Source organism: Centropristis striata, chromosome 6 (genome assembly GCF_030273125.1).
Source record: "Centropristis striata isolate RG_2023a ecotype Rhode Island chromosome 6, C.striata_1.0, whole genome shotgun sequence".
Classification (NCBI taxonomy): Eukaryota; Metazoa; Chordata; class Actinopteri; order Perciformes; family Serranidae; genus Centropristis; species Centropristis striata.
In genome coordinates this window covers 13,859,243-13,887,105 of record NC_081522.1, presented here as the reverse complement: position 1 = coordinate 13,887,105, position 27,863 = coordinate 13,859,243, and the positions used below count along the sequence as shown (strand labels likewise).

Sequence of the window (27,863 nt, the reverse complement as noted above, 5' to 3'; positions counted from 1 at the left end):
GTCTTCGCTGAATTTGCTGAAAATGTTTGTACTGATTGATGCTTTTTATTTCTATAGAGATGGCCACCAAGGAAGAATAAGGTATGGACTAATATGTCTTTACATTTACCTTTTAACTGGATTTAGTCATTTTCAAATTGTGTGCAGAATGATATCCAGAGTTCAACTTTGTCATATACATGGTAGTGCTCACGGTTACCCTGATCTAAAGCACTAGGGGGCAGTAGCTCACTGTACTATGGTGCAACAAAGAATGAGGTGTATGCTCAGGGCTCAGGCTTTTGTGTGTAACCTTGGTTTCAGCACAGCCTATTTCTTTTGTGGTTTTATAGTGAACCTTTTTTGCAATGCATATTATTTTCAGTGGTATCATTTTGCTGTGGAAAAAAAAGTATGGTACAATATTACATTCTGATCAAGACCAAAATAATAATATTGACAGAATATGTTGTCATGAAAGAACCCTTAGATGAATATTATAGAGCAGTATTTGGTTTTGTAGTAAACAAAGTTCCATCTCCTCTCAAGTGGTTTTCAATATATTGCAGCTGTAATTAGATTCAGAGTGAAATAGGAGGGTTGCTGTTTGGGACTCACACTGCAGCGAGTGGGTTTATATTCACACCTATGTAGTCACTACATCTGCCACTGTTCAGTCTCTTGATGGTCCAGTAGACAATCTCAATTTGAAATTAGATGACAAAGGAATGAAGCCATTTTCATACACATTGTAGGTTATCCACTACAGATGGTTAAAGATACTCAAAGGGAGACAAAAATGTGTGATGGGACTCTTCACAATGTTCTGCTGCCTAAATCACAGTGCTAATTTAACAATGTAACAATGCCATTTTTTTCCCATTTCATTTTTGACAAACGTACAATATCTTATTGCATTTAACACCTATCCTGGAAGTGCTGAATACCCAGCTCTTACAGCTCCACTCCCCCTCTTTCAGAACATCGTTTTCTCCCTCTGTGTTACCACCACAGAGACAGGGAATGGCAAGTGCCTAAGTAAAACTCTGCTGTGTGATAGTGTTTCAAACAGGAGGGGGGCGTATGGGAGAAGCGGGAGGGGGCTCTGCTGTTCGAGGCATGTTGCCAGTGTGGGATGCCTAAGATCGGCAATGCTGATAATTCCCAGGCATAGCGGGCAATAACCCAGATGTTAGGATGTAATATCACAGCTGTGGATGGACAGTGCTGAGGTACCAGCCAAATGGACCTGGGTCTGAGCTCATCGTGCTTGTCCCCATGCTGTCCCACCATATGGAAGCAATCGCACAGCCCTTTTAGGACCAGGAATAGATTCTCTTTAGGGGCCACTTACAGTTAAGTGGAATTGTTTTATTGGCCGCTGAGATAGAAATGTGTCCAAGATAAACACTTGGGATGACTTGGCTGAGGCCTGTTTTATATCGCTCCTCCACTCCCTCTGTTCCTCTTCTTTTGAAGGGGCTGATATTTATAGGGCTGTGCCTGTGGTATTCCATGTTAATTCAGGTCCCTGAGATGTGCTTTGATCCCCTCCGGATTGGGTGGCAATGTGGGTTGTGACCCCGTAGTGAAGAGGAGGGGCCGGAGTGGCAGGGGAGTTGTAGTGGGGCTGTTTGAAGCAGCGTCGCCGGGGCAGTCGAAGGAGCTGGGCAATCAAAGAGGCTAGAGCAGATTACGGTCCTGCTCTTTAATTACAGTCAGCCCTACACAACCTCTCCGCTGTTTGTTTTTACAGCCCTGGCCTATCACCGCATGGCCTCACGGGAACTCTAACATGGAAACATATCAAGGCCTCTCTCTCTCACTCCCTCTGTGACACACGGCAGGAGAAGTGGATTATTTGCAGGGTTTGTCCTTGATTTCTAAAGAGTCCTCAGATGCATAACATCTATATTAGTTTCCTAGATTCACTTTAGTAGAAATGATTTGTTATTTTGCTGGTTAAATAAATATTGGATGAATTTGCCAACATGCAGTAAACTCTGATGCTGGCCATACATGCTGCATGTATGCATAATTTGCTGATGAGAGAGCTGTGCGGTTTGCATCATTACTCACTGCTGCCTGCTGTCTCTTGTGCAGTATGCCAAGTGTCCTGCCTCCCCACACTCAGTCTGGGAGCCAGTGATGAGTGGGACTGTCACAGCCAGGGACATCTGGCTGCTCGCTGACGTCCCTCTCTTCCTCGCTCTCCAGGAGCCTCCATGGTGTGGCTTACCTGTCAGTAGAGATGTGCTAATGTGCTCCAACAGAGATGTGCTGTATAGTGTGGACCTTTGTCCTACTTTCATGCTCTCTGTGAACATGATGAGGTGCCAGGCTGAGGCAGGAGCAGGTAAACAGAGGGGAGAGCACAGTGCTTCCACACGAATGAAGCTTTAAAAAAAAAAAAAGAAGCTGTCTGTGTCTTTGCCCTGCAGCCGAACCAGGCCTCACCATCCCCTCGGCCAGCTGAGATGCAGAAGAATCAGCAGAAGAGCCAGATGTGGACTGGGATGCTCGGTATCACCTTGGTGGAGGGACAGGACCTGCCGCAACATGGCCACGGGGACATTTATGTCCGCTTTCGCCTTGGTGATCAGAAGTACAAGAGCAAGGTTGGACTTATTTTTTAAAAGTCTTTCTCTTTTTCCACTTCTCTTTTCTCTTGCTCTTCTGCCTTTTTAATGTCTGCTCTTTATACTTCAAGTCTTTCTTCCCAGCCCCTATCTCTTACTTCCCTGCTTCTTTCTCTCAGCAGGTGCCTGTCAGTGACTCACCTCCACCTTGGCTCACTGGGCCATGGCAGAGGCAGCTCATTAGACTGGGCAAGGCTGCCACTCACTTCTCCCTGTGCTTCGGGTGCTGGGCTTCATTGCCTTCATTTGCATACCCAGCATGCCCTGTTCATCTACCTGTACTTGTTGGCCTCCCCCCTGATGATTCTATGGTGCACTTGTCTTGTGTTGTCGTGTCATTTCTTTGTAAACCTCTCTGCTTTCCTCTCTGCTTGTTTGTTTGTTGGACAAAGCTGATTCTAATTGGAAGCTGTCAGTGTTTACAATCCCAGAGTGGCTACTGAGGTGTACACATACAAGCACACACAAATAGAAACACATACACACAACACACCTCTCTTTCTCCTCTCCTCTTTCTGCCTCGTTCTGGTTGGACTGAATGAAGACTTAATCCACCTGTCATGCAGGAGCTGCTCTGTCTGATAATGCATTAAACCTGACATTGCATCAAAGTGTGTGTTTGTGTGTGTTATTCCACGTTACTGCATGTGCTGAATCTGTCTTAACTGCCCTCAGAACCTTTGCATTCAGGCCAATCCCCAGTGGAGAGAGCAGTTTGACTTCAATCAGTTTGAAGATAACCAGGAACCTCTGCAGGTAGAGGTGTACTCCAAGAGAGGGAGGAAGGGTGAGGAATCATGGGGGATGTGAGTATTTTCCTGCTGGCTAGTGTTAATTTTGCTCACATTGGCTCCACAGAAAAAGTTGGCCTTATGTGTTTCAATGGAACTATTTTCCTTTTGTGTCTCAGGTTTGAGATTGACCTATCGAGACTTTCACTTAATGAGAAGCAGCTCTACACTCAGGTGCTGGACCAAGGAAAGGGCAGGCTTGTGTTATTGGTCACCCTGAGACCTTGCTGGGGTGTGTCCATCTCTGACATGGAAACAGCTACCTTGGAGAAGCCTGATGAGAGAGATGCAGTGGTGGAGAAATTTGTAAGTTCTATTTTGTTATAGTTGGTTTTAGAGATGAACCCAAATATTCAACGATTCGATCTGAGGAGCCTGATTCGATTGCCAATCTCTAAGTTGAATCGTAGCAGTGGGAGAAAATGTGGTTATGACACAAAGAAACATCCCATTCGGGCTACATGGAGCTGCTGAATGTTTGATTTTACCACAATCTATGATATATGATATATTTTTTGGTCTTAACATCTGCCTTTTATAATGCTGTCAATAAAAATTTGAAAATATATTTCATTCAATCTTCTTAGTGTGCATGAATAATAGACTTGGTTGCAATATCCAATATTAACAATGCTCAAAATGTGTTTTGAATTCCATGTTTTTAATAATTTTTTTTTTCAGAGCTTAAAGAACTCGCACAAGTGTGTGGGGGAGGTTGGCTTTCTTCAGGTGAAAGTTGTAAAAGCAAATGATCTTCCTGCCACAGACCTCAATGGTAATTTATTCCAGTAATTCACTGCTTTCTATCCTCAGGGTCGTGGGCTTTTTTTTTTACCACATTAAATCCTAACTCTTTTTTTTGTAATTTTCAGGAAAAAGCAATCCTTTTTGCGTTGTTGAGCTTGGTAACAGCAAACTTCAAACTCACACAATCTACAAGACCCTCAATCCGGAGTGGAACAAAGCAGTTACATTGTAAGTAAGACGTCTGGGAAAAAAACTTGTTTTATTCTGTGTTGTATATTTTAATGTGAACACCATTAATTCTTATGTTACAGCCCAATAAGGGACATCCACGATGTAATAGAGTTGACTCTCCTTGATGAAAATGGAGACAAAGCCCCAAACTTTTTGGGCAAAGTGGCCATTCCATTACTGACTGTAAGTTTGTTCATGATCATCCACATTACTATTGTGACAGGTTTTTCATATTTGTATCAAAATTCACTTTTTTTTTGTCATTCTAAAAGGTTCAGAATGGGCAGCAGATATGTCTGTTGTTGAAGAAAGACGACTTGGGAAGTACATCTAAAGGAACAATCACACTGGTGCTGGAAGTGATCTATAACAAAGTAAGGATCAAACTAAATATCTTCAAGCTTGAAAGACATGTGATAATGTACCATATTATAACCTACTAGTGTTTATTTTGTTTTGTTTTTTGTCCCAGGTCAGAGCTGGTATCAAAACCTTCCAACCGCAGGAGACAAAATTAATGGAGGAAAACGTGAAGTTCTCCAAAAAGGTTATCTCTATTGGTGTTTTTAGCAGCATTTAGCAGATGGAACAAAAAGGCTTGCCAGTATTTTCCACTCACATCTTAATAATAAAGTAGCCACAACAAAGCTACACGCGGTCACAGTTTGGATCGGACATAGTCAAAGTAATTTGTTTAATTGGCTTTAAACATCTTACCTCACAAGTTGCAAATAAGGAATTATAAAGCTGATTGAACCTCATTGCAAAGTCATAAACATTATGTCCAGTATCAAATGATACTAACCGGTGATTTGTTCCAATTATTCCCCATTAGGTTCTTGCCCGGAATATATATCGGGTTCGAAAAATCAGCACAGCAGTTCTGTACACGTTACAGTACATTAAAAGCTGTTTTCAATGGGAGAGCACGCAACGGAGTCTAATAGCCTTTCTGGTAAGTCATTGCCTCACGTTAATGAACTCTCTTTAAGCCTTGAGGCGAACAAGTTTTGTCCCATTTCACTGCAGCCCAGTTTTAACTCTTTCATTTTATGTGAATTAGATGTTGGGGAAAATCTTTGGTTTAGTCATTTTCTCTCTCTGCTAGTCTTTTTCCCATGAAAAACAATAGCTGCCTTCTGTTTTTATCCCTTGCGTATGTGATGGATGTTCTTTATCCTTTAAATCAAACCCCACTTGGCTTTCCTTCAGTTCTGATGACATTAGAGTGTATTTGAAGGGGTGGGGTTTGGGCGTTTGTACATCTGACTTCTTAGCAAAGACTCCTAGCCCGAGGGACGGTGTAAGGAGGATCACAGTCTCAGCTTCCTAGGGTGGAGGAGTGACAGTCTGCCTCCGAGATTTGAACCTTGTTTAAATGTCTCTGTTTAGCTGTTTTTAATGAGGGGTATGTGATCTCAGGTCCTAAGCTTAAATAATCTTAAATCACCCTGTGAATCCCCCTCAGTACAGCACATGTAATGTCATGATTAAGAGTGTACACTTGCCATGAAAGCCCTGCCAGCGCCGTGTCAGGGTGAGGAAGCGGTCACAGACAGGGTGTGTGAAGAACTCTCCTTTCACCGCCTTTCTTCTGTCTGCTCTGTCTCAGAATGACATGCAATTCATACCTGGTGTATTCTGTAAGCCCTTCTCACTGATCCTGAGGTGCAAATCCCCCCAGGCAATGGCCAGGCTCAATGTATCACAGCCTTTAGAACAGCAAGGCACACAGACAGGCAGGCGGACACACAGACAGGAAGACGGAGAACAATGCGGGCGATTTTATAAGGATAGAGTGGGAGGCAGGCAGGCTACTATCTGGGAAAGAAAGTTGGAGCACAGAAAGAGGAAGACAGTTGGGTAAGAGTGTGGTCTACGAAGGCAGACAGCGAGAGACTTAGAGGCAGGGATATGGGCAGGAGAGCAGGAGGATAGGCAGGCTGACAGGTGACAGGTCAGCGGGATGGGGCCATCTTCTTCCACCTATAATTAGATCCTCCGCAGGCGATGGGAGTGTGTGGTGGCACACTCTAATCTTTCATTTCCACTTCTACTCCACCTGCTGTTTAGGAGTGCAGCACAAAAATAGAGATCTTAGAATGAAGGAAAAAGACTCACACACTCACTATTTTCATCCGGATCGTCATTGTCGCTGCAGTATAGTGCTTCCCAATCTTATTTTTGTCAGCTGTGTGTCTTCTATCTGCTCCCTGCCAGTGAGGAGGGTAATTCTCGTGACATTGACTGTAGCTGCTTTGTCCTTTTTTATTTGAAACAATTGCTCTGTTTTCAGACACTAACACCGGCACACCGGCTGATGTTTTTAAAAGCAGACAGTCACGGAGTAGTCAAAGTACGCGACAAGGTGTGCTTCAAATAGTCTGAGTGTCGAAAGGTGCATGGTGAGAATTGCCCAAACAGAGTGAGTCTGCCACAGTGTATTCATCACCCACTCGTCAGCAGACCGAGAGTTCAACGAGTGAAAAGTTCTTTTTTTTTTTTTTTCAATGAGTTATTATATTCTCAACAAGTAACAAGTACAGTGGAACATGCAAATCACATGTAAATATTGCATGTAATTGATAGTAACCCGAAAAACTCAGTCAGCGAGGGCAACAACAAGGTCTTGACTGACTGTCATTACAAGCCTCGTGCCATGCTGCTATCCACACTAGTGCCCCTGCCCACTCCAAGGGTAACCACTGTACAGCCACTCCTCCTTCTCCTCCAAGTCATCATTTGCAATTAAGTTAGTGTTTGGAGCTGTCTAAACCAGCATGCCACCATGTGCCTTAATGAAAGCAGCTCCCACTCCTATCTTTATATCTTTAGGCAGTGGTAATAAGGTAACTGATTCAGACATTGACAGATGGCCTCTGCTTGCCTCTCAGATGTGCGTAATTATACCACTAGTGTCTGCTCTTTTCCACAGTGGCAGGCAGCACAGGACTTCTCAGGGTATGCCGGTAGGAAACGCTGCAGTGGTGGGTCTAGCTTTAATATACATTACAATACATTATTTATCAAGCAGGCAGACCGGTCCTACCCTTTTACACCATATACATCCTGTAATGCATTACCGCTGCTGTGGTTTCTACTGGGACTGCGGGATGCTCGCGTAGTGCTTTACCAGGAATACTTAGCCATTATATCACTCAGTCCCACAGGCCAATTTTCTGACCTCCACACAGCATGTAGTCTACATTTGTATCCTGTTTATGTAGATTCATGTATGCATTATGAAGTGGTTGTTGGTGTGTGGTGTGTAAGGTATTCAAATTTTGCATGAGGGATCACTGCTCTGGTTCACGTTAACTAAGTGAATAGGAATGGGGGAAAAATGATTGAGTTTTTGTTTTTCTTTGGCGAACTCTTCTTTGTTCATATCAAGATAACTTTTTCCTATGAGTGGCAATCAGAAAGCTGCACATCCAGGAACATATACATTTAGCATTTACAGATTGATGGTTTACTTGGTTTTGTGCTGCTGTTATTGTGCGAGGGACGGAAATACTTGCAGTATTGTCACTGTTTGCGAGTGCAGGAGGTTACTTGTTTTGATTGTGCAATCTCATCAGCAGAGTCCATACTGTTTGAAGTCGCCTTCGTTTTTCCACCAATGTGTAGCAGTTTTAAAATAGAATCTCTCTAATTAGGTAATGTAAGAAAAAATGAAAAAAATCTTTCTCACGCATTTAAACAAAGTTCTGGCAAATCCTCATAAACATTTTCATCAGTGAACGGAAATACAAACAAGAAATTTGGATTTTTTTCTCCTCTTCTTGTTTATGCTACAGTAATGAGCCTAGGATCTGCGCTTTTCAAGAGTTTGACAACAGCATGTTCTTTTCTCTGAGAGAGAGGAAATGTGACAGCTAAAATCTTCATAAAATAACGGCCTTTAGATGTGCTTTTCACTAAGACTGAGCGAGATGAATGTGCTATACATCAGCACTGACTGCAGAGGGGTCACCCAGAGTTCTTTGCTGCACACACAAATAGGACCTGTAGATGGAGCTACAGCACTGCTGGAAACATGAATGGAGGCACTAAGGAGATCAGTTACTTTTCCCAACAGGAGCCATTCGTGGGAACAACTTGGAGTGAAATCCTCCATTCTGTGCGTTACACAGAGAGACACAAGTTTCTTCCATAAAAAAAGAATAAAAAAAAAAAAACTAAATAAAAAAAACTAAATGAGCATGTATTAGCCAGCCAAATTAATCTGTTTCTGAAGTTTAAAGTTGAGAACAATTTTGATTTAGATGAAATGGATGAAAGTCAAAAAAAAGAAAAAGGATCATTTACACTTGAAAGCTGATTTTGAGCTTTGCTGTCATTAGACCGCTTTAAGTATTTAAGTCGAATTAATATTTTAATATATGAGGTACCTCATCTGTCAGGAGTTAGACTAGAAAGAAACCTGTATACCTTATGTGAGTATTTGAACCGTTTTCTTTTTGTCACTGCCAGGTAGCAACCGCTTTAGACATCATTTGACAGCCTGTGAAATGCTGATTGCCTCACATCACACACTGTAAAGATGGCATTTGATGAATGTTTGATGCGATGCAGCTGTAAACACACTTGGCAGCTGCACCAGGCACTTTTTTGGGGGGGCTGATAGAATCATCGTCTCCCCAGATGAGGGCAGGACAGGGTCAGATTTGGCTCCAGAGGTCTCGGGGGACCACCTGTGTAGACCCACAGCAGTCGGGGCCATTAACCAGAACACCAGCCCGACCGAGATCAAAGCTATAATCAGAGTTGTCATAATTGTTCTTGTTAACACTGTCCCTGAAAATGAGATGCTTTGTGAGTCTTGGATCTGCCTGTTTGTGGTTTACTGCATTGCAGTGTGGCCAAGCTTTTGTGAGAACAGCGAGAGGACTGTGCACGCCTGTGAATTGTCTCCTTGTTTCTGCTCTGCATCTGTTTTCTCTCTGTTTGAAAAAGTTGGAGGCCTTAAAGGAGTGGGTTTCTTCAGTCTCATGGGGGTTACACTCTCCATCTCCATGGCTGTGGGAGTTCTCACAGACTATGTAGCGGGAATGTGTCTGGTAGGAGAGAAAAAATGATGACAGTGATGGCAATGTGTGTATTCATGGTTTTGTAGTTTGAGATCTATTAATTATTAAATGATAGGCTATGACAACTTGTAAACTGCTCAGCAGTGCTTCCTGATATAACACAGTGTTATTATTTAGCTGCCCTGAGTGGCTATGTGTCAGTTGACAGCTCTGGAGGTTGGCTGAATGCAGTATGTAACCTTGAAACATGTCCCCTTATTAGTGGGATTAATAAGCTCTCTCTGCTAATATTCACTTCACTAGAGCTGTGAAATTGTTCCTATTTTTAAATGTTTTAGGACATGGATTTCACTTATGAGAACACATTTGATTTAATTTAAACTGACATTATTATTATTTAGCATTTTTAAACAGCATGAAATAACTTTAAGTACAAACAGGTACAGTGTCCTCAGATTCATAATCGCTGATTGCACTGAATAAACGTGTAGAGGCTTTATCTTTGCATCTGTTGTACTTAGTTTTATATTATGCGTGTTTTCATGTATGCTTTGTGTTGCGTGTGCCATATCATAATGACTGCCTTTAACATACTTGCCACCTTCCTAGTCACAGAGGACACTTCTCCCCAGGCAGCTGAGGCGGCGACCTGTCCGCCCCTGTGTGTGGCTGTTCTGGGGCTGGTCTTGGCCCCGGCGCATTAACGTGCGTGTGAGCTGAGCTGACAGGAAGAGAGAGTCCGTGCCACTCCCTCCCCACCTCCTCAGGGGAAAAGGCTCGCATGGCAGATCTGTCACCCAGGAGGTCGCTCAGTGTTAACGCTCCCGACACGGATTAAACACTAGTGGCCAGTGCCGGAGTGCAGGGTCAGTGTAGCCACCACTGACAGGCACCACGGGGCCCCTGCTGACTGCCCCGCTCCAGCCTCGCACTGCCGCTACTCTGGCCCTGGCATGTGTCAGACAGGCGGGGAGACAACGGCCAGAGCTGGCCCTGTGAGCAAATGCTAATGCTTTGCTTTGCACTGCTGCTCTTCCTCAGTGCTTTGATAAAGAGCTGCTATCACTACAGCGCTGTGCTGTGCATGCAGCCTCACACGCTGAGGCATTTGTTTGTCACTGTTTACCTTTTTGTTTACAAGTTTCAAAAATGTATGAACACTGAATTAAGTTAAATTGGACCATATAACACAATTTCTTTTTCATTTAATTTTCATTTATGCTTACATGGAGTTATGGCTTCATTGCTAAAATGTTTACTTTTGTTGGATTTTTGGTTGCACATTCTACAACCCCAATTCCAAAACCGCAATTCTGTTTTTATTCACATTTCAAAAAGCGTCCAGGTATTTTTAAATTCAGGGTTGTATGACGCTTATGTCTATAATACATTTTTATAAATACATTAAAATACACAAATACGTTCTCTAAACATCATTCTAATGCATTATAATCTCCTTCTCGCACTTTATAATATAGTTTTCATAACTTTTTTTTTACAGCAGAAATCTTAAAACATTAAACATTTTATAATAAATTATAAGATCAAGTATTATACTACATCAGTGCTGCTCAGTTATTATAATATCTTAATACTTCATAGTATCATACTGCTTTATGATTGCTGTTCACTTACCAACAAGGTTTTGTATTATAAATAAGATTTTGTATTACAATTGTTATAGTTAATATAATACATAATATTTTTAATGCATTATAATCACTGTTATAAAGAATTATAATGAGATAATTAGGGGGTTAAAATAATCCTGACCCTATAACGCATTACTGTACATGGGCTTGCAAACCGTCACCAGCTTTTAAAAAGTATAATGATACTTGACTTTATAAGTAATTTTGAAATATTTTATAATCTGCTCTGGTGATTGTTATACAGCATGATGATTCTTTAGTGCACATAACTATAATTATACAGTGCTATAAGCAGATAATAAAGCATTAAAGTATGTTTATAATGTTTATTGTACATTACACAAAAATGCCTAATAATAATAGCATCAATTGTATAGAAAGTTGAAAACGAACCACTTAAGTTGAATAACTTAAATACAGTAAATATCCATGTTACTATACACTATTCTGCATATGATATAAAAATTTAATTGTGAATTGCATCACACTCCAGAACTGATTCCAGCCCGCTGAAGAGGGACACGAGATTCCCCATTTCATTGCTCTCACTCATACGTAGCCGATCTCTTTCTCTTTCTCCCCTCTTCCTCTCCCTCTCTTTCTCTCTCTCTCTCTCTCTCTCTCTCTCTCTCTCTCTCTTTCTCTGTCTCTCTCCCCAGTCGATAAGACTTGAGCTGAGCGTATGTGAAATATTTATTCAGCGTTAGCTCAGAGCACCATTGCTGCCCACACACTCTACCTGCCCCGAAGAGAAATCTTATCTGTGCTTCCTCTGCCTCCGACACCCCCTGAAAGCCTGTCCCCACACTAGCCCAAGCTCAACACAAATTACATGTCTCATTGCTCTGCGTTTACAGCTACTTTAAAGCCTGCCGCTCCTGTCCCCAACATAAGCCCTCAGCCAGACTCTGTTTCAGCCGGGCTGAAAAAAAAAAGACCTGCGTGAGCTGTGCTGCTACTTGTGCCTTTGATTCATTATTAATCTCTTTTTTTTGTATTTTAATTGAGAAAGAAATGCAGATTAATTTTTTCTGCCCTTGATTTCACCCAGAAAAAAAGACCATCTCTATCTATCTATAAAGACAATTCAAGGTTTTGTAGAGGTTCCTGTTTGTTTTTAAAATAATAATTTTAATTTATTTTCTTGATCTTTGTATATCCCATATTTGCACATAGTCACGCACACAGATTCAGGCCTTTTTCTGTCCATTACACACACAGAAACACACATACACAAACCCTGCAGCCTGTAGTCAGTCTTGTTAAACTCTTTCAGTATATGTTCACGTAATCTGGCATCCGTCCACAGCCCCCATGACTGACCCTCATAATGCTGGCTGGCGCTCTCCTCGCTTTGTTTAGCTTTCCAAGTGGAGTGCAACTGAAGAGAGTAGTGAAGACGCAGCCAAGATTAAATCTTCTGTGTTTTTGGATGGTATAGTCTGAAAAATAAGGGTATTTTTAACATGTAAAACGTAAAAGAAACATTTCATCTTAGTTAGGTGTTTTTACAGCAACAGTAATGATACTGTATGGCCTCATGTGCTGTGACATTACACTAATTTAGCTTATCAACAGTATTATGTGTGTTATACTGATGTGACGCCTATATTTATAGCCTGTAGTGTATAAGAAGAGCATTTGGCAGCCTTGCAGTCTGGTGGTGCGTCTGCCATTCAGTTTAGGTTGGTAGACTGGGCAGCCCCCTCCTCTGTTAATCAATTTACAGGATGGTAGAAACTCTTATAGAGGGTGTCTTTGTCCCTTTGTTCCTGCTACGATCCCTTCTCCCTCTCCTGGGAGAGTGTGGGTGGTGGGAGCTGCCATGCTTGCTCAGCTTTAAGTTATTTTATTCACACTTTTAATCGCTGAGTGCTTTATTATTAGGTACTGGATTCTGCTGGCCAGGGGATCTGCATGAGAAGGCGCAGAATGCATTTAGTGGAATCATATTAATGGCACTATAAAACAAATCTGTCAGGCCGTTCTTAACCCTGCTGGCAGAATTGCTCTGCCCAGGGTTGCCCCCTTCTCCAAGCGCTTACAGGTGGCTAAGGAGAGTGCATCTCCATCATCTACTCCACCGTGTGCTAATAGTTTTATTAATTCATTCTTTTTTTTCTCCCCAGGCACCCTGTGCATAATCATACAGACATTTTTCAGCTAAATGGTGTTTGTCAAGGGAGGTTTCCTACATTAGAGACACTCCTCCCAGACATACATACTAACACTTGTTCAATTACAAGTCGTTCGTTATCCAATTCTGCAGTGTGTAAACCTAAACGCTCAGGTATATCATTAATTATTACTTCGCTTGCTTTTGTTTGTTGCTTTATGGCCCTTTTGGTTAAATAAATGACTGTTTTACGGCTTGCGCAACATATTAGCATTGTCGTGTTTAAAAAGTTCAAGGTTTTACTTGTCAGACGTAATTTGTTGACGGATAGTAAAATAAAAACGCAGCCAAGACCTTAAGACTGAAATGGAGCCTCTTTGGTGGCAATTAAAATGTGGATTATTTTAAATACAAGTTTACACTTACGCCTGAAAGGTTGCTCTTTGTCCAACATGTCCTTTAATCACTCAGCTGCTTGCTAATAAAACATAAACCACTTAGTGGGGAATTAGTTCTGTCTCCATTTCACAGAAACTCTGGAGAATGCGGGGAGACAAGGGGACGGTTTAGTCCTGCCTCTGCTCATTACTGCAGGATGTCTGACGGCAAAGTCTCAGTCTGTGCACCTGAGTGAAGGAATCTGAGAGGTTTTCCCAGATGTTTCTCTCCACCGTTTTTATTAGTGTTAGAAAAGCATGTAAATCCTGAACACATGGGCTGACATACCATGAGGGAGGAATTGAGAAGATATTTCTGACAGTTTTGGTTTATACCCTCATTTAAGCACTCAGTTTAGACACAAGGCATTGTATTTCTGTAGGCTTTTATCTTGTCCACTGAGCCAGAACGCGGTGAGCAGAAATTTGCATTAGTGGGCGATTATGAATACCTGTGACAGATTCTCTCTGCCGGCTCCCTGGGCGGAAATGAATTGGCTCCCTCTGTTGACTTGCACAGGAAGACAGAGACCAAGCAATTAGACTTTAGTGGTTAATGTAGCAGCTTTTGCAGGGAGGGCAAGGAGGTTCAACATTCCTGCTGGGCTCATGTCAGTTTCCAGGCACATTTTCCCCCCTTTTCTTTTTCCTTTTTTATGAGAATACTGGGAATATGACAAGCTACCTGTCCACCAGCCAGCTGAATTCCTCTGGGGTGAGGGGAGCGTCGCTTTAGAATCCCCTCATGGGAACTGAGGTGACAACACATGACGTAGGTTATTCATAACAGAGAGGAGATGTACTGCAGCTAACGCGGCACATCATGCATATTCATTGTTTACCTTTTTTTTTTTTTATCCCCCACTAGCTCTAGTTTGTTTCCGTAATTTAAATGAGCTTTTATGATAACAAAAACATATTGTTCATTTCTTTATACCCTGGTCATCCCGCTGTGTTTCTGCGTGACGCTTCGGCTCACCCTCTATCTCCCAGGTTGTATTGAGGGATAATAAGCAGTACAGTGGTGAAGCCTAGGGCATTTGGGCCACAGTGTTGTCTGCATTACTCATGGTTCACGTTTCCCTGGTGGCCATTTGAACCTAGGCCTGGTGTGGCAGTAGGTAGACTGGCCCCCAGAGCTACGTACGCTGACTCTGTATGGTTGCTATGACAGGAGCAGTCTGCTGTTTACAGGCCTGCTACTGAGGCCTGAAGGCCCCAGTGGTTCACATCCTGTCTCGGGCTTAACTCGAACATATTGTTCATAGTCTAAGCAGCCTCCAGCTCTTTGAGCCTAGACCGCACAGTGCAACTATCGTGTGGGCTCAGTTCAGCAGTTATACTCAATGTTTTGCATTAAACTTTGTAAAAGAAAAACATAAAACTTGTCAAGAAAGTAGGATGAATGTAACTGTTGGAAATTATGCCTTAATTATAGAAAACGATGAATATAAAGATTGAGGAAAAAGAGTCACATTGTGAAAGATGTCTGTGGTAAATAAAAGTGGGCCATATGCTGCATGTATTGGCACATAATCACACTATAATAGATTTTAAGATTCAACTTGCTGTGGGGGACATTTTTATTTCATCCCTGTCAACCGGCTGGTGTGATCCTCCTCACACATTCCTGATAATTTCAGTTGGAGACAGACTCATTAGGCTGTCACTAAATGGGTTTAAATGCAGCCGTCCAATTAGTGCTCTGCTGTGAAATGCAGTGGGTGTTGTGCAACGTGCTTAGCACCACTCCTTTACAGAATTATGAGGGATTACTCATTCAGTGTGATCCATCTTATTTCTACCAGGGGTCTTGGCTTTTCTCAGTATCATCGCCACGGAGGGGGTAAATGTTGCAAATGCTTCTCCAGTTGCCATATGCGCCTCGTCAGAGAGCTTCGCTGCCTCCGAATCTAAGAGGATTTGATGTGCTAGTTAAAAGACAGCGTACCATGCCTATCCATGTCATACTTTCTGTTCTGCAGTAAGGCACTCTGCCAGCACAGTGTTATTGGTGTATATAAATAGGATTTCAAGATATTAAAAGTTGTCCCTGAATGTCTGTTACTTTCAAACCACTAAGAGTAAAATCTGTTGCCATCGGCTGTAAATCTCAGAGGCTTTACAGTCTGTAGTGCTTTTCATGAGATTTAGGACGTGGTTAAATCCATTATATATTTTGTTTTGGGAAAAGGCTTGCTGAGATTTGAAAGCTGGGACCCTGCTATACTGTGATGGGCTTTGCGTTATACTGTCATGTCCTGTCTCCTCAGATCTTCCTTGTGACGGTGTGGCACTGGGAACTCTTCATGCTGCCCCTCTTCCTGCTTCTGCTCATTGGCTGGCATTACTTCCAGCTCTCTGCAGGCAAGGCCAGCTCTAACCAGGACCTGGTGAGTGACGAGAATTCAGGACTCTTCAGTATTCATCCATGCACATCTGTAGATGCGTGCTGTGACAGTGCAAATTCAATCTATATGTTAACCCAACCCTGGTGTAATAAAACCTATTGGAACATATTGGGCAAATTAGGGTTTTACAGTAATGTAAATTAACAACTTGCATGTAGACTCTATATTACATGATCTGGTCTATAAAATAAACCTTGCAGCACAGCCAGTTGTAGCAGCTTTCTTGTGTTTTATAGCTGGTTAAACTAGTTTCCACATTATCTACTGAGGCCCAATAAAACACCAAGCCACTAAAATCAAATCAGTGTAAATGTATGTATGGCCTATAGTCTGTTGGTTTAGTCTCATCACATCTGTAAAAGCAGGACTATAGTTCTAGCCACAACATACCACTCTGTCCTCTCCATCTACTGTTATGGAAATAATGCTTGCCCTACACATGTCTGTGAAGGTTAATGCTGTTCACACTTCTGACTGCCCCCCAATTTCACTGTGTTGTAAGCCTTCTCACCGGCCAGCCAGGGGCCTGGCCTGCTCACACACCCTCCCCAAAGCAACATCCCCGGTCCGGTGATTGTGTTTATGGCTGCTGGCAGAGATGCCGTCCCTGGGCAATGTTAAAGCCCAGGCTCACCCCCATATCCAGTGTTGAGACACTGCCACCCCTCTGTGACCCTCTGGCCGGCAATGACACAGCTCTGTTCCCAGGCAATGTCACAGTGTGCACCACATTGGGGTCAGGGATGACTTGATATAAAGTGATCTAGGCAACAGCATCCAAATTAAATGTGTTTTTTCTTTCCTCTTTCTGTTTTTCTGTGTGCTTACGTTGTGGAGAAATGAGATTGCTTTGGTGTGACAGTGCTCTTGTGAGGAAGGCCCTCTTTCACCTCTCCTTTTGTGTGAGGTCACCCCTGTGATGCAGTCTCTATGGAAACAAGCCTCTCCCAATAGGGGTGAATGTACTCAAAGAAAATTTCATTACTAGGTGTTTGTTAAAAATGCTCCAGTGCCCACATGTCCCGTTCGTTTGAAATCACCCTCTACCCTTTATTTTCTCTTAGGTGAACATGAGCATGGGTGAAGACGAAGAGGAAGACGAGAAGGTATTTTATCTTGTCTCTTTCTAACATTTTAAGGGATAATATGCTTTGGTGGAATATTATGGCTTCTCAGTTTTCACTATAAACACAAATAAATGTATCTAAAGGTTTACCATGAAAATGCACTTATTTAACGCACTTCATTATATACTGACATTCTTCAAAAGCTTGTCTGAAAATCATTTTAACGGGCATAATGTGTGTGAACCCTGCTAATATTCCTCTCTGAATAACCAAGGTTAAATCAAACTGCATTACCTCTGGTGGATACGAATTCCTGGTCCAGGAAATAGCTATTATTCTTCTGTAAATCAATGCTTGCTTCTTAGAAAATATAAAGTATTTTACCAAAGAGCTATTCAGGCTCTAGCCTGTATTTTAGCATAGTCACAATGACAGTTCCTCGTCAGAAGCTCTTTTTTAACTAAGAATAGAAATATTTTCATGCATTCCAAATGAGGGCAACATCTATGAAACAGTTGTAGCATGTAGATCTTTATTCTGTTCCTCTGGGTATTCAGTGTCACTCTACAAATGCACTCCGCTGAGATTCTGCAGCCCTTTGAAAATCTATAAATCAAATTTAAACAGCACCGTCAATTAGATTTAGCACAGCTGTTGGGGATAAAAATCAGACGATTTTTTTTTCTTGTATCATCATTTTCTAAATGGGATAGTTGTGTTTCAAATGACCTTTTACTGCCAGAACAAATGAACAAAGTAGAATAACACGGCAGTAAACTTATACTTTGCCCCAAAAGGTTATCAGTCATTTTCACGGGTTCGTTTGTGAGAAATCATAAATGATAATGTTTATTAATGCATCTCTCCAGTGTCTCTTGAAAAACAAAACAACAGGAAATCTTTTAGTAGCCTGAAAATTATACTTCCCCACAGCACATAATATTCAATTACGCTCATCCCACTGTTTTCTGTAAAGAAGGAAGAGTTAACAGGGATGTGTATTATTGCTTTATGGCAATGAAGTGTGGAGCTAACGCAAAGCCTCCAAGCAATGACCCTTGCGCTGCGTGTCTAGGCCCAGGATTCATATCCATAATGCGCTCAATATATTCTGTTGTGATGACCTGGGGCTACGAAAAAAGCCAGCTTCTTTTAAAAAACACAGGCACATCCACCAAATCCTGTCTGAAAGGATGGGCTAATTCACAGATGAAACTCGCATGATATGTCTGCACACACAAGTGGGAAGCTGCACTTGCTATCACTGCTAGGAACAGACAAACTGGTGCTTAAACAAACAACAGTGACACCGAAAACTCAGTGTTTTTATGCGTGTTAAATTGGACAGGATTACCTTTATGCTCTGAATTAAATATAATTGCTCTACAGAATGATTATAACATTTGCTTTTACCTTGAAACCTCAACATTTAATAGTCGAATGTGGACTTTTTTTAGTTTAAGAAATGGCAGTGTCTTTAGAAAGGTTTAAGATTCTCTCAATATGCTGCATGTGTGTCTGAACTCTTAAAGCTTTTTGAAAGGTTTTCCATGAGCCTCCCTAAGCCCTTTCACACTCTGAGGAAATGAAATATCTCCTTTCATTTACTAATTAAGCAGTCACCCATGTTTGTTTTAAGCTGTCAGCTTTAATTTAAAGTGGCTTTTTTGAAAGTCTTGTTATGGTCTTGCTGTCACTTGAATGTGATATCATGCAGTTAGATCAAGCAGTGTAGCTTTACACCTCCTATCAAAGTCGTCTTTAGAAATATTTGGGGTTAAAGAGTGATCAGTGTTAAATTTGATGACTTCAAAGCCTTTCCTTTTTTTCCCTAGTCTTTCCTCTAACATGTGAATAAAGGCTTTTCCCTCTGAGAAGTTATGATTACCACTCAAATATGTTTTTATCCCCCCTTTTTCCCCCTTGAGGAAGGAAATATTTAAACCTCAGTCAGAGTAGCAAGAATGTGAAGGCATGACGTTAAAAAGAGACGAAAGGCAAGGCAGTGTTACAGCAGGATAATACAGAACAGATTCTCTGCCTGTGAACAAATCTGTCCTCAGGGAAAGAGACAGCTTACAAATTATGTGTGGGCAAAGTGACTTCCCTTTGGCCTTAGGTATCAATTGTGCAGATAGACAATATTTAATCATAACATAAAGAAACAGAGAGGCAAAACAACTCCATAGATCTCCAATAGAAATGAAAAGGGAAGATGAAACAGCCCTTTCTCTGCCCCCCGGCTGGCAGTGCTGGTCTGGGGTTGACTTGCTCCCAGAGTCTCGCCCAGGGGAGTTGTGGGGGAGTGGGAGGAGGTGGTTGTGGGGGTGCTAGACTGGGCTGGGGGGTTACTCCATTTCTCACCCGATAGTCCACAGTCACCGCTGGGTCTCCTTGAGCACACCAGTCAGACAGACTGCCCATGTCATCATCTGTGGCGTGCATCACGAGAGCTAGCACACACGGACCCAGCAATACATTAAAGCCTCTGAGAGCTTTTGTCCCAGCAAGTTGTTTGTTAGCTTATTTTAACTGCATGTGAGATAATTTGCCTGGAACACAGGTGTGTTTCATTTAGATGCACTTCTTATCTTTGTCAAAAAAGTCACTGCAAAAATATTCAGTCTGAGAATTCAAATTTGGCACCGTTTATTCTAATTAGAATGATGCTAAATTAGCTTTTTCCAGCCTTTGATAACACCCCACATGTCTGTGAGAGTATGTTTACCTTTGTGCAGGAGATCAAATTGGTTCTCCATTACCGCACCTTAAAAGGAAGCTTTTACAATTTTATCTGAAATGAGAATATGATTTCACACAGGTTTTCTAATCAGTAGACATTTAGGATTCATTTAGTCCATCCCCAGTTTACCCATCCTTTTCCATTTCAGAAGGAGATCTTTTATTTATTTTTGTTTTCTCTGCACTCATGTACATGCTGAAAAGAGAGATGAACAAAGATAAAGAATATCATCAAATGATTAATGTAGGAAGGACTTCAGTTTTGGTCGCTAAGGAGATGGAGGATTTCAAGAATCTTAAAGCACATGAATAATGATAATCATGAGAGCCCTGCCTCTCGATGCATACTTCAGAGTACATCTATTTGTCTGTTTTTCCTTTTAGAAATGAAAGCCAATATGGTTTCTCTTTTTTCCATGCCGGTGCTGTATTTCTGGCTAAATGTACCTTGCATGTGTATCCAGTGCTGTTAAATAATGCTTCATGTCTCTTATTAGATTTGAATTCTAAATCATGTAATTGGGTCGCTTTTAAGTTTAAATGGAAATATGAAAAGGAATGTGAGCCTAACTGATGAGGCTCCATATCGAGTGAGGTATCATTTCTCAATGCGTGGCTCTCTGTGTCCATCAGGAGCTCGCCGACACAGATTGTAATGGCTTTTAGCAGACTCTAACAGTGTTCCCCGCTTTCAAAATAAACTTAGGATAAAGAGCTCAATTAACACCTGATGTGGAGTAATGGACACGCATGAAGGTTTGCTTGCCCCCCCCCCCCCCCCCCAAATGCAGTGGAGTGAAGTAACATGATGCATAAACACAGATAGGCCCTCTCTCCCCATGATGAGCCCAGGAGATGTTAATCTCAAAGAAAGCAGCATATTTGTGATAGTTTTTCCTTTTTTGGACTGCGTTGAGCCTCCAGTGTCTGTCCAGATCCGAGCCCAGTGGGGGAGGCTCTGCTAGTGTGGGAATTGCTCTCTTCCTGCGCCTTTCGTGGAGAAGAGTGGGCCTGACAGTGGGGAGTCTCTATGTGCTGGCAGACACTGTGTTCCCAGGGGCTGCCTCATGAAGCTCTGATAAAGGCATTCTGTCTGGACCCTGTCAATGCACACAGGCTGCGGCTTCGGCTGACTTGTAACATAAACATATAGACATCCCCAAGCCTCCTGCTAGGGTCCATCAGAGCGCCCTCCCCCAACACTCTTATTCCCCTTCTCCCTCTCACTCTTCCTCTCCCGCCCTCTGTCATCATTCCTGTCATTATTTCCTCCTTTTGATGTGAGGCTTCTCAGCCCTCTTTAGCTTGTGTTACTTGTGTTATCTCAAGTCACTCCTCTGCCTCTGGAAGGCTTCACACTCGTTGTTATTTCCAGCCTTGATGGGATCAAATTTATTTCATTTTGAGACCCTCCAAACCCCCTCACATGTTGACTTACTGCTTCACCAGACTCAGTCATTATTATATCGGTGCATTAAAAGCAAATAATACTTCATGTGCAGTGTTGACAAGAATCATGCGAGTGAATGAGAGAACACATCCAAGTGGGGTGAAGTATTTTTCTCATGCAGAGAAAGTGTTAAGGTAGGTTAGAAAGCCTGGCCTGACAGATTTGTAAAAACATGTTCAAGCTTGTCCTGTGCAGGCTGCTGGAAAGGAATCTTTCCTGAGTTGTGAGGCCCCTGCACTTCTTGTCTAGGTCGTCTAGTCTGCCTGATTGCGGATGGCCATTTTGTGTACTTTTCATCTACCAGAGAGTCTTGATTGTGCTGCACTTGTGCAACAGCTCTATTGTGTGTGGCGGACAAAAGCTGAAATCTCTCAGCCATCCACATAACAGCCTCTGAGCACTGAGTCTGTCTCATCTTCAAAAGCATAGTCTGAAGATGTACAGTGTTTGCTCATTATGGGCCATTCAATAGATAAATCACACATAATAGCACAGCAGAGATAAACTGCTCTTTGTCTACTCTGCCCAACAATTGACATACAGTGTACCTCATCAGTGTCTGTGCATTTTTTTTTGTTTCGTTTTCAGGAATCCGGGAAAAAGGGTTTGATGGATAAGATACATATGGTGCAGGAAGTAGTGCTGGTTGTCCAGAACGTTTTGGAGGAAATTGCAAACATCGGAGAGCGAATCAAGAAGTAATTTGACCGTTTTATTATTATCCTACAATGTATCTTAATTGTTTGATTAATTAATAGATTTTTTTTTTTACAGAACTACACATTAATCTTATTATTCTTTCACAGCATTTTCAACTGGTCTGTTCCTTTCCTGTCGTGCCTGGCCTGCTTGGTGCTGTTTGTGGCAACAGCGCTATTATATTTTATGCCACTGCGATATATTGTGCTGATATGGGGTAAGTTCTGCATTTAAAAACAATATTTAATTCATAAAATTGTAAAAAATTAAAATAAAAAGTGTTTGCATAACTAAAATTGCATTAGGCAAATACCTTCACTAAAGCTGACAAACTCCCATTATCCGTTTCTTGCTATATGTTTCATTATAGTGACCAAAACATCCAGCCAAAATCGTTTAAAACTCTGCACCCATACCATTGTTGCAAACCACAACTCTTATTCAATACTCCTAACTGCAAATCTATGATTTAATGAAGTGCAGTAATTTAAGAACTCTGCCATGCCTACACCTCTGCAGATGAACAGAGATCAGACAGCTGCAGAGGTTTGCTCTGCTCAGTGTGGGCTGATGTAGCAGAGCCCAGCAGAGGCGAGGCCTAAGGTTTGTGTGAAAACAAAGCAGAGGTAGAGTAGCAAGCTGTATATAATACATGATGTCCTTGGGCAGTCTGTAGGCTCCTGGTCTAGCCTCTCATTATCTGCTGTAGTCATACAGAATAGACAGTCATCTCAGTGGTCAGGGAGATATGCTGCCCTTAACAGGCTCTCCTCCTCCAGCTGTAAGCCCACAACCACTGTACTTCCACACTGCCTTCAACACAATCAATACCAAAAAACCATCATATCAAACAAAAAACACAGAGTCTGAGACACTCCTCTGCCTCCCCAGTTAACCCCCATCTCTGTGGTTGCAAGGCAAGCCTTTCAAGTTGCTTGCACATATTTAAGTCCTTAGGTTCTTTGTCTGCATGTTGAGGTACAGGCAGTACCAAGCTGTGAATATAATGGTCCCATTACCAGACCCCAGAGATATATATTTTTCTCTGTGGTATGCAGCCATGTGCAAAGTAAATATAGATATGCTAGAATGATCACACTGAAGCAAACAAAAGTGAGGAAAAGTTGTCATGAATATGTGTCTCTTTGTCAAATTAGAGTTATCATTATTCATCAGCTTTAATTGATTTCATATTGCTTTATTCATAATAGGAATGCTGTGATACACCTGTATTGACAACAGTGATATTTGAAAAATGAAATATTGATTTCATGTTCATAGTTCACATGAAATGGTTACAAAAAAACAATATTATTGTTATTGTAGTACCACTTTATGCAGCTGATATAATGATAATATAATAATCCTCACCTGTAAATGAATGTGATTTATGATGTTGTTTCCTCAGTCCTTGTTTATTTTTTTGTAATGCTGTTGTTATTTTCTACTTTTTAAGGGTGGCCGCCTGGGCAGGTGTAGTGTGAAGCACTTTGTGTTTCATTTTACTGTATGAAAAGTGCTATATATAAAAAGTCTGATTCATTATATGATTTATAATACCATAAAAATGCACACCCTTTCAAAAAGCGATAAACTTTTATTTCTTGAGAATATTCAGGCATTGGAATTGGAATGTGGAGAAAAAATTTTTTTTAATTAAAATAAACCACACAACCAAAACAAAAATGAATACAATTTTCCTTTACGGGCAGTTTACTGACAATCAAGCAAATCAGTAGTTAGCATAAGCTCTGAATATTTTTTTTTAGTTATGCATTTTAATTTTTTATTTTGGCTCAATTACTATGAAAAAAATACTTATGTACTGCACCAAAGTCTTATAGTTAGGGAAAGTAGGGAAAGATTTGCTGTATGTTGGTGAGTGTTGGTAACATTCTGCGGTCAATATCGTACAAAAAATGGACATGACTATGATAATTTTTGCTGAGCTTGATGAGTCACTATTGTTATTATTGTAACAGGCCTATCTATATATATATCATATATCACAATAATAAGGTCACAAATTCTTTAAGCCATAAAAATCATACAGGGAAAATCTGATATTGTGACAGCCTAAATCCATGTCTCCACTGCTTGAATTCAGTTTGGTTGAAAGGAATCAATTCAAACAGCGTCATGTTATGCAGTTGCTGATGCACCAGTGGGACTATATACTGTACAGTACAGGGGTAGGGTTACACAACTCTTATTTTTATTTTTTACACTGTAAAATATGCTTGTTGGTGTGACACCTTTATTTATTAATGTGTTCTTGTTTTCACAGGCGTTAACAAATTTACCAAGAAGCTGCGCAACCCATATACTATTGACAATAATGAAATACTGGATTTCCTCAAGAGGGTGCCTTCTGATGTTCAAAAGGTAAGGGTCCAATTTTACATACAGATAGGGGAGGAATTCCCTGAAGATGTCTGCATTATTTGCTGTACCAGAATTCCCAAGTGTTGCAGAAATATATCCTCTGGCTTTGTTTGATTATTAATGGACTCTCGCCTTTAAAGCAGCTCTGGCCCAATTATTCCTCAGTGCAGCTCCATGTAGTCACCGTATTGCCTGAGTGAGGAGATGCTCAGATCCGTCCTCAGCCATATTGCCGCAGCCTCGTCCGTTATTAGCAATTTTGTCTGTCTGATTGAAGCGCTGTGACATTAAAGTTCGTGATTGGCCGAGGGCCGGCAAAGGGCCCCTGACGTCTTTGGCTGTTGTGTCAGCACAGAAACTCTGATGTGGCCTCAGTCACTTCAGGGTGGGAGAGTCAATTAATGTAGTCGTGAGCCCCAGTCGTCTTGCTGGGTGCCATATGTGATTACATATTAGCCATGGCTGATATGTCATTTGCATTTACATCACAGAGCTGAGGAGAGCTGTCAGGGTGTTGTAAGTGGTGCTGGGTGCTCGCCGTTCTCTCGCTGAGAATTTTGCTCGGCCAGGAAATGAAGTGCCACACAGTGCCTTCATCTCCCAGGTAACTCGCCAGACTGAATTCAGCGAGAAATCCTGACAGTCTGGATCTGGAAAGACACTCTCACCCCAGTCTGTTTCTCTGCTGCACCCTTGATGTCCTCCTGCAGCAAGCCATTGCTGACTTCTCTGTGATGTTGGAGGGAGCCTGTGTTGTTTGAGATTTGGCTGACTGAGTTGGCAAAACAAGGTGGTGAATACATTTTGATTCAGAATCCTTTGTATGTCTTCTTCCCCATTGGGATACAATGTTTGAGCTTTGAAAATGACTCACTTTCAAATCTCATGGAAACAATACTTTTTAGCCTGGTTTAAAAAGAAACTACATCTTGAAAATAGCTCCAATCATAAAAAAACAAAACACCCTTAAGATTCATCATAAGTACGTTTCATTATGTACTGCGAAAAATAACCTTAACATCATATACACAGGAGACCCAAAACAATAGACCACATATTTTGTTTTTGTTGACTTAGAACTTCAATCCTCAGATAGGTGTGGACACAAAAACACCACAAAGGCTGAAAATTGACTCCTGTCTTTCTTGCAAATGTGACTTGGCAATTAGTGCCTGTGCACATCTACAAAGTGTGCCTCAAACGGGGACTTCTGACAACACTGTGTCTGTCCCGAAATAAGAAGCATCTGTCAGTTCTGAGGACAGTTTCATGTTCTGATGCAGGAGGCAGTCACTTTGTTCCCACATTCCATCTCCCATTCTAATAATGGAGACCAGCTAATTAGCATAGAGTTCTTACCTTTATTCAACAGATTCACCGTATTGTTTGAGCTCAGCAAGCATGCTTCAAAAGCAAGTTTTTCAAATTCCAGCTCTTCTCCTTTTCAGTTTACCCTATGATCAGTACTCTTTGGATTATGGTGGCAAAGAAAAAATACGGACAGTTGAATCTAATTTTTTGTATGTCAAAGAGAACATGATTCTACAACATACATTTATTTTGTAAATCCATTTGAACATCAAGCAATTTCTGGGAATACTGAAACGAGTGGATCTATCTTGAGCTTAATTCTACGCATGTAACCAGCACAAAACAACCACGTTGTCAGTTCAGATGTCACACCTCAGGTCTTGTTTTTCCCTGAAGAAATAAAAGTCACCCCAAGGGTCTGTAAAGCCGCAAAGAAAGTTACACATCAACTGATGTTGTAGCTTAAACAACACTCACTTTATACTATTCTAAGGCTTTAGCAAAGTTTTCTTTAGGGGACATAACTTACAGTGAGTGATTATGCAGTTTGCAACTCCCTCACTGGCCTGGCAGGTCATCTCAACAGTTGATGTCTGTTTCTAATATTGTGATTGTGGTGCAGAATGAGGGGGGCGTACACTGGTACGGAACCCTTGACTCTTCAAATCCTTCCTCCCTGTGATTAATCCCCTCTGCTCCTGTGTTTAAAAAATGATTCATTACAGGCGAGCCCGCCTCGCTTTCCCCTGCACCAGCTCTCCTCAGGGGAGCCATTACCGTGCGCTCCACTGAGCTCGGATTACCTGCCTCTGACCAAACTCCTGTTTGTTTTTACAGGTGCAGCACAGCGCGCTGAGAGCGCCCACCAGCCAGAACCAGCCGCGGAAGAAAAGGTAGGCTCCACGGACACGCTAGATGAAAGGCTGGTCTTCTTTTGAGTACGGTACGACGCAGTCCACCTGACAACAATGCTCCAGTGCCAGCAGAGCCTGTGACCCCATGCACCCCACCATACCACCCTAACTCTGCCCCCTGCTGCTGAGGGGCAGCCAGCCGCTCTCTGGCTTGTGTGTTTGCCACCCCCCTGACAGAGGCTGTGAACTGCAGCAGCTAGGAGGGCAGCACATGGCGCTGTCAATCACAAGCCTGGAGGTAAAGAAAAGAGAGCGCTGTAAGGCTCAGCCTTCATCTTCGGATATAATTTAGAAAAGGATTGAAAAGCGTCGGGTTTGGCTTACCTTAGAGCTCCTCTGTTTTGCTTTTTCTTTACTTTGCTGAAACTAAGAAATTTGCCTTCAGGTTAAATACAAGCTTAACAGTTTATGGAAAACAAACAATGGCAATATTTTTTCTTCATCCATGTGTTAATATAATTGAAGGTCAAAAGGTCATGTATATGGTAAAACATTTTTTTAATCAAAATAATATGTGTTGTTGCGCATTTAAAATTTTAGCACAGAGTGAATGTAACTATTCTTTTTGTGGTAAGGATTAACTGTATATAATGTAATGCTGTCAGCTTTCTAAATATTAATTCAGCTACAAATATATATTTATAAACTACATTCTTTTTACATTACTGTATATTAGACTGATTAATTTTAGACTTTTATTTTTACTCTGTATCTTGTCTGCATCATCAAATGGAAAATTTGCAAGAATCCTGAATAAAGAATCTTGATCAGTTTGAGCTCTTGTTTTTTGCCCGTGTTTTTTCAATAACTGCACTCTAGTGAGGATGGATTACACCACTTCTTTACTTGAATACACAGTAAACACATCTGATTACACAACACAGCCATTGGAACAGAGCTCACACACCGGCCACCGCTGCGCCTTGGTTACCGAGCTCACATCAAAGCTGTGTGGCTCCAGTGTGCTTCCTAATGCATTGCTTTGTTGCCTTCTCACAATAACAGGGTCCAGATGAGAGAGAAAGAGCTCATCTCACAGAGAGTACTCTCTCCATCCTCAGCACTTAGTGCTTTACATTTCCACTAAAATCACCTGGCCTATCTAATGGTTACACACACACATACTGTGATTTTTCCCATCTGTCTCCCCACAATAGTTTTTTCCAAGAAGAGGGATGTAGTATATCCTCTATCAATTTTCTCATCCATATTTAGTTTACATACAAAAAATAAATAATAGAAACCTTTGGCCATTTTGA

General features: G+C 41.6%; 1 protein-coding gene across 1 annotated transcript in view; it reads left to right on the top strand.

The window, feature by feature from the left end:
- The window catches only part of mctp2a (multiple C2 domains, transmembrane 2a), a 34,294-nt gene extending 6,914 nt beyond the window's left edge, over positions 1 to 27,380 (top strand). The window contains exons 7-22 of the mRNA XM_059336040.1: positions 58 to 81; positions 2,421 to 2,597; positions 3,294 to 3,424; positions 3,529 to 3,715; positions 4,091 to 4,184; positions 4,282 to 4,384; positions 4,468 to 4,570; positions 4,660 to 4,761; positions 4,860 to 4,934; positions 5,223 to 5,342; positions 15,899 to 16,018; positions 17,101 to 17,142; positions 21,884 to 21,993; positions 22,102 to 22,211; positions 24,282 to 24,379; positions 26,528 to 27,380. Of these exons, the coding sequence (XP_059192023.1) occupies positions 58 to 81; positions 2,421 to 2,597; positions 3,294 to 3,424; positions 3,529 to 3,715; positions 4,091 to 4,184; positions 4,282 to 4,384; positions 4,468 to 4,570; positions 4,660 to 4,761; positions 4,860 to 4,934; positions 5,223 to 5,342; positions 15,899 to 16,018; positions 17,101 to 17,142; positions 21,884 to 21,993; positions 22,102 to 22,211; positions 24,282 to 24,379; positions 26,528 to 26,587 (1,656 nt within the window). The 3' untranslated portion in view covers positions 26,588 to 27,380. The remainder of the gene's footprint in view (positions 1 to 57; positions 82 to 2,420; positions 2,598 to 3,293; positions 3,425 to 3,528; positions 3,716 to 4,090; positions 4,185 to 4,281; positions 4,385 to 4,467; positions 4,571 to 4,659; positions 4,762 to 4,859; positions 4,935 to 5,222; positions 5,343 to 15,898; positions 16,019 to 17,100; positions 17,143 to 21,883; positions 21,994 to 22,101; positions 22,212 to 24,281; positions 24,380 to 26,527) is intronic.
- The last annotated feature ends 483 nt before the right edge of the window (positions 27,381 to 27,863 follow it).